Source organism: Chamaea fasciata, unplaced genomic scaffold, assembly GCF_029207755.1.
Source record: "Chamaea fasciata isolate MVZ Bird 193981 ecotype frontalis unplaced genomic scaffold, bChaFas1.0.hap1 SCAF_4, whole genome shotgun sequence".
NCBI lineage: Eukaryota > Metazoa > Chordata > Aves > Passeriformes > Sylviidae > Chamaea > Chamaea fasciata.
In genome coordinates, this window is record NW_027094089.1 from 5,124,718 (window position 1) to 5,131,672 (window position 6,955).

At 34.6% G+C, this 6,955-nt stretch overlaps 1 protein-coding gene across 4 annotated transcripts in view; it reads right to left on the reverse strand.

The window, feature by feature from the left end:
- Positions 1–6,955, reverse strand: part of AP3B1 (adaptor related protein complex 3 subunit beta 1) — a 155,669-nt gene that overhangs the window by 25,173 nt on the left and 123,541 nt on the right. For all 4 annotated transcript variants that reach the window (XM_066180771.1, XM_066180772.1, XM_066180770.1 and 1 more), the window contains 2 exons: positions 5,510–5,741; positions 2,607–2,691 (listed from right to left, as the gene is read on the reverse strand). In XM_066180771.1, the coding sequence (XP_066036868.1) occupies positions 2,607–2,691; positions 5,510–5,741 (317 nt within the window). The remainder of the gene's footprint in view (positions 1–2,606; positions 2,692–5,509; positions 5,742–6,955) is intronic.

Sequence of the window (6,955 nt, forward strand, 5' to 3'; positions counted from 1 at the left end):
GTTAGTTTTTTTTTTCTTCATACAGTTTGTATTTATCGAACCACTAGTACAACAGCACATCCCTAAGCAGAAGGGTAGTGTTTGCTATGCAAAACACACAGCCCATGATTGGCATCTAAGACCAATTGATCTACCCATTACCACTATGTCCCTACCCCCACAAGCTTTACTACAAAGCTATTGATTTAAACACTGCCGATCGGTTTCCATTTTCTGATTTTGGGCAGGCCAATTAAGAAAGTGAGTAATTGTGATTACACTGCTTCAGGATCAATTACATTTGATGCAAGATAAAGTGCTCCTCTTAGAACAATGTAAAGAAAATTCTTATGATCAGGAACACTTTACTGCTGAACATGCCTCTAGCAAAAATACAAAATAACTGACAACATCTTCCATAGAGATAAGTTAATAGGAAATACGAGAGTATAGACATCTTTGTGTGCACACCATTTCAACTACATTTTGACAAACTTCTGGAAGTTATTCCTTCCTTTTTGAAAGTCACAGAGCCTGTAGCTGAGTTCTTTGAGACATTGCTCCCAAAACATCACACCGCACAATTTCTTCAGAGATACTGAAGATCAGTAGGATTTTGAATAAAACATGTTTTCAGTGTAAAATAGCAAATTTAAAGCAAGTAACATTTTACCTACTTTTATACTATTTTCTAGGAACTAATGGCAAAGAAACAAGGCCCTATCAATTAACAAAGGAACAAAGTAAGCAATTCCTATTCTTAATTTAATTTTAAACTTAGCTTGAACACTTTGTCATTGGACTCACATTGTCTAAATCATTAAAATGAATACACCACTGAGGTCTGAGGCAAATCTATTTACAGTGATGTTACTCATAGTCTGGTTGGTGTTCAGGAATATTGATCTGTCTTGTTTGTCTAATAGGAAAATAATAAACAATTACTAGGCAATGTTGGAGAAAGTAATCAGTTTTTATATATCACTAATACAGCAGACCTCCCAAAACATAAAGGTGATGATCTGCATAAAATCAATGTGTTATGCTACATTGCTTATCCTCATCACTGTTAAGATTCTTAGCAATAAATGGTGTAAGTTAAAAATCAAATCATTGGTAGACTGAAAATATGTACTTGAAAGAAAAATATCCACTTTACTTAAAAAAGAATGTTTCTGCTTGATAAACTGAGCAGATACGATTTTATAAAACTCGAAACATATTTAGATAAAGAGAGTCAAATCTATAATTTTGAAGCAATTTTGAAATTGCACTGCCTACAAGAGAACCTCCTTCCCAAACAAACATCAGGCAACAGTTCAAAGCTGTTTCCAAATTCCAGCAAACAGCATACAAACCAGTTACAGCAATGTGACGTGCTTAAACTACATGCTGCAGACATTTTGCTGGCAGTACAAATATATGTAAACTGACTATGCAGGACCATCCACTGTACAGGGAAAAGTTGGAGAAATGGAAAGAAAAAAAAAATCCAATAAGAAAACCTCCTTGTCCTTAGAACAAGAAATGTTATTTTAGCAGTGGTACTTAAGGAGTCACTTGGGTACATCTCTAGGATTAGGATTTTCATGCTATCTTCAAAAACCTGTCAGTTGAACCAGCTGTGCTTAGCAGCAGTACACTAAAATTGCTACAGAAATTTTCTAAAGGAGGAAGTATAGAACTTTCATAAAGGGCTTCCCTCAAACTAAAATGCAGCAATGTGAATGAATATTCAATATCCCTCTTTTTGTGCTGAATATTGAAAGCAGTTCTTCTTGCAACAAAACATGCAAAAAATTCATTACTTCAAAACATATAAAAAATAGACAAACTTGTGCAGACCTGTACAGTGCTTTTGCACAGTTTAAGAGACTATATAAACCTGAAAAGCTCCTAAAAGAAAGTGTTGAGTTTTCTCCCACCCATTCGTTCCCAGTGTTGGGACACTGCTACTGTAAATTACATGGGTTTTATATCCCAGTTTGTAACAGGATTCTCACTGGGTGAAAGGGTTCCCTGCTAGCCTAGGATGCAGAAAGAGGACCTTGCAAGCACCAATAATGAGCACAAAAAATGTAAATCAGGCATGTTAGCCAAGATTTAGTTGTCCAGCCAGTTACTTGGTTTCATTCTCACTATCGATTTAAAAGAATCTACACCATGAGAGATAAACCTGTTTGGCAGGCAAATTTTGGGGTTGTTTTCAGGCAGACATGTTAAAACAACCACAAGCAGCCACAATAAAGACTCAGGGCAGTAAAATTCCTCACAGCATGTGCCATTTTTGACTTGCTGTTTCTTAAAAGGAAGAACACTCACAAAACACATTACAACAGAATTGTCAGACATGACTGTCCCTTTCAAGATGGTGTCAGTAAGAAGAATCCCAAGAAGAGTGGGATACAAAAGTAAAGCTTCTAAAAGTAAAACTGAACACTAATAATGTGTTACTTCTCTTAAAACATCTTGGATATATATATATATACATCATGTTGCAAATTTTGTTTAAGTCTTTTAATATTTATTAGAACAGCGAGTCTGATATTACCAAGTAGACTTCCAATGAACACTACTTCTATCTTCTAGGAGCAAAAAAAATTACCCTCCCCCTCCCAAGAACTTACCATAACTGGAAACTGGCTGTCTGGGTAGAATCACAGAAGTCAATACCCACTGTAGCAGTAATGGATCCTCCAGGCTCAAGGCAGTCTGCATGAAGAGATTTTTAACAGGTAAAGTACCCACGCAAGGCAACAGAAGATTCAGATGGAACCCCCCAAACTTCACACAATGAAACCCCCCAAAAAACTCTGTAAGAAAAAATCCAATAGTTTTGGTTTTATTACAAGTAGGTATCACCCAAATGTTTTTCATGTTTAAGCATCCTGGATTCCCTCTTTCACACAGTTAATGTACATGACAGGTTGTCATTTCAACAAAATAAGGCCTTGTATTAGAAAAACAAGGAAAGGAAAACTATTTACAGAAAAAAAAATTGAAGTGACATCCTTTCAGTTGTGCACAGATCCAGCATTAAGACTTCATTTTCAATAACACTAGTTTGCAGATTTGGTTAGTAAATAGCAAAACACAACAAATAAAATCTACATTAACACACACCGTAATGGAAAATCAGCTGAACCTAAACTATTTCATAATTACTGTGGTTTATTTGTGTGTCAATACTCTACTTGCATTAGTTGGAAGGGAAAAGAAAGATTATGAACACTAAATGGCAGATCACTTTGTGCTATAAAAGCAGTGCAGACAGACACTCTTGGCAGTGAAGATATCAAGAGACATACTCATTTTTAGATTCTTGGCTAAATCACTACACTATTTCCCTAATGTTGTAGAGATAAAGGCTTTTCCTTGCAAACTCTTTCTCTACATAAGTAAAAACAAGCACTAAAGTAGACTTGGTCTTCTCAAGATTACAACAAGAAGCTGAAAGCACACCTAAAAGAGAGAAATACAAATTAAAAGGATTAGGGAGGCAGAAAAATGTCTCTTTTCCAGATTATTCATAATGCACCTGATACTTTCCAGGAACTGAAAGTAGAAAGCTGCTCCATGACAAAATTTAACTATTTCAATATTAAGTTTGTAAAAATACAAAAAGCATGGAGTTAATGCTGCTGGCTAAAGTCTAACATTAGGAAGTGTAGAAAACAAAAGTATTCCAAGGAGTCTGTTCAAAGAATTGAAAAATTACAGCCTCCAGCTCAAACTCAGAATTAACTTTACCAAAGTCTTTTAGTTTAATGTTTTCAAAGGGAGTTTCAAAAACACTTAGGAACAAACAAAATGTTGTGCACAGGGATTTAGGTGAAATAATTTGAACCATTTCTACTGGAAGAGTCAGGGCAATTGCCAACAGTAATTTCAGTGACTGAGGCAAAACTAAACTTATACTCCACCAGAAATACCTGTCTACACTGACTCTTCTTCTGTTGGGTCTACTGGGTAAACTTTAGGGTGTGTTTTACAAACGCTGGAAACACAAAATGTAGTAAGAACAGGGTGTATAGGCTTAGTTCTACACAAAATGACAAAGAATACAGAAAATTTGCATTCAGGTAAGAAAAATTTTTCTTTTTTGGAAGAACTAGAGAGGATGGATAGCTTTTTTTTCTGCAGAAGAAACCAACAGCTTTGCAGGACAGATACCACAATGTCTTTCTTGCGCAAATAAATACTTTAATGGGCAGGACTGTTTTGTGGAACTCAAGGAACCTGCAGTGGATAATTTATTACTTCCACTTTTCCCCCCCATGTTTTCATGTGAGACAAGTGAATGCTACTGTTAATTTACTGTTACTGTGGGTCTAGTATCTCCTGATCTGATTTATAGTATCCCTAGATTTGTACTTGGAAGCCTTTGTGCTTTATTTCTTCGAATGTTTACAGGTAGGGATATAAAATAAAGTTTATGGGCAAAACTAATTTGACATCTCAATTCTAATTGACTTATTTTGAGGAATAAGCAGGAAAATGTTCACTTAAAAATAAAAAACTAATAGAGTTCTAAATGTAACTGCCTTGATCAAGCAAGTGTATCATTTCCAAGATGCAAACAGTTATTAATTTTAACTCTGAAATAAACTATACCACTGGACAACTGCTTTTGTAGCTCTTTGGTGTAAACCTGTATAATATATTCTATGTTAAAATAAAAAGTATTTCAACAGTTTAGAGCTATTTAATACTAAGATTTAACAACTTAAAACAAAGAATACTCTTTAGTTGACTGTTGTGCTTTAAGAATATGTTCCTGTATTCTTCTATCACGATACATATCCACATAATAATGTAGCTCATTGAAGGAGAAGAATTTATATTATGAAACAGGGACACTTCTGTTCCTTCTGACTATATCACAATGTCCTAAAACAAAGGACTGCTGAGAAAAGAAAGCAGGTTGTGTACATAGGTATTACTTTTGAAAAAAATTTGCTGTGATCTGTGTTCTTTCTCAAGTTTTATACACTTTTTCACAGACAGAAATATAGCAAAAAGCCATCCTGGTTAGAGAGCAGCAAGTAAAACAATTTAGGTCAGGTCTGACTACACATTGCTTTTTATCTGGTCTAAGCAGGCACACTTTATGGAATTATGGTATATACAAGCTAAACTAAAACATACACTTCCACTCTACTGCCATAAGCTCACAAGGAAAAAATGACAATGCTCTGAGCCCCCAATATAAATACACATTTACAGATTTATTTAAAGTTTCATAAGAAAATAATTGTGAATATAAAAATCAAAACCTCATTTTTAACAGAAGCCCATAATAGCCAGTATAAAATAAGACAGCAAGAGAATCAGAGTTTGTAGGGATGCAGAAAGATTTTGTCCTAACAAGTGGATAGTTGATGAGTGTATGTATGCATGTATACCTACTCCCTCTCCCTGCCACACACACATATATGAGTATACACGCAACTATGCAAAATCACTTTGCTGTATTTGAAATTTTGCTGAAAATTAAGAGTCTGGGTTTTTTAACACAGGATATGGTTACCTATCGGATTAAACTCCTGCATCCTCATGCCTGGAGGTAATTTCTTCTCCCCAATGTGAATATTCTCTATCTTCTGATCAGTTGTGTTTATTGCTGTCACTTGCACAGGTACCATTCGATCACCAAAAATGCCTGGCTGCCTTGAGAAGTGATAATGAGCTGCTAATCCTTTCCCACTCATTCGATGAAGCAGATCATGTGATTTTGTTGGCACAGAGACTTGCATAGTGACCTGTTAAGTATAACACAATAGTTGGCAAATGCTGTAAGTCAAGAACAGTAAAAATGACAATTGAATATTGAATTTTTCACTCAGAGCACCTGCTTCTGCAATTGGAGTTGGAATTTCAGTGAACCAGAAACATATAAGGACATATTGAAATGCATAACCAAATTGCAGTAATAGATATCAGATAACAGAGCCTAAAAATATTTCTGGTGCCGAAAATACCTTTGTTGTATCCATCTCACTTTCCACTATAAGTCTGTTTTCAATTTTTCAGCTTTACAGTTAGCTATTAAATTACCACATTTTAAAATAGTTACAGTTACATAGTTATTTTTTTTCCAACAAGAAACATTCTATGCAGAATTCAAGGGTATTCCCAAGCATATTGTGTAAAGTGAAAGTATAATGAGAAATTTTCTTCTGTTTCTTTTGTTAAAACCATAAAAAATGTTGTCTAACAATTACACTGGTGAAATAGTAGAAACATAGTTATGTACAGCAGAAGGATGCTGACATTTTTAAAGTAGTTTTGCTGCTAGAAGCAGTAAGACAAATCCCAAGGATGTTTCAGTCCATTCTATTCTGCAAAAATAGCATGAAAAAAAAGACATTTAGTGTGTAAACAAATTCCCAGACACTACAGATAGGGAAATCACAAGCTTAAACGTACAAAAGGAAGGTGCATACAGAAATATGCAGACAAGTGAATTTGAATTCTTTACACAAGTTTTAAGGAAAGATAAGGGTTACTTCAAGTTATATTTATAAAATAATGACCTGTGACATCACATGACCAGGCTTACAGCTAACACAAAATGAATGGAAAAGGTACAATTTGTATGGACCTTCACAGTTACTGAAAATTCAAAACATCTTTGAACAGAAGTCCTAAACTTTCATGGATTAACAGTCTGATTATTTTTCTAGAACTAACTGACAAGGTCAAACTCTCAAAAAAACCCCCCCTCAGTTCTCAAGAAATAATAAAGGAAATACTTTGAATAATGAATATCTCAGAGGTACACAGAAAGAGACAATAACAGTTAGAGGTTAATAGCTATCAGATTAGCATGTTATTTAAACCATTCCTCAAATAATGAACAAAACTCAAGGTTTTAAGATGGAATTGAAACCTTATTTTTAAGTTTAAGCTTAGCTTCTAGCTGTTAATATTCAATTCAATTTGAGCAGGACATGCATAATAGAAAAGTTATTTC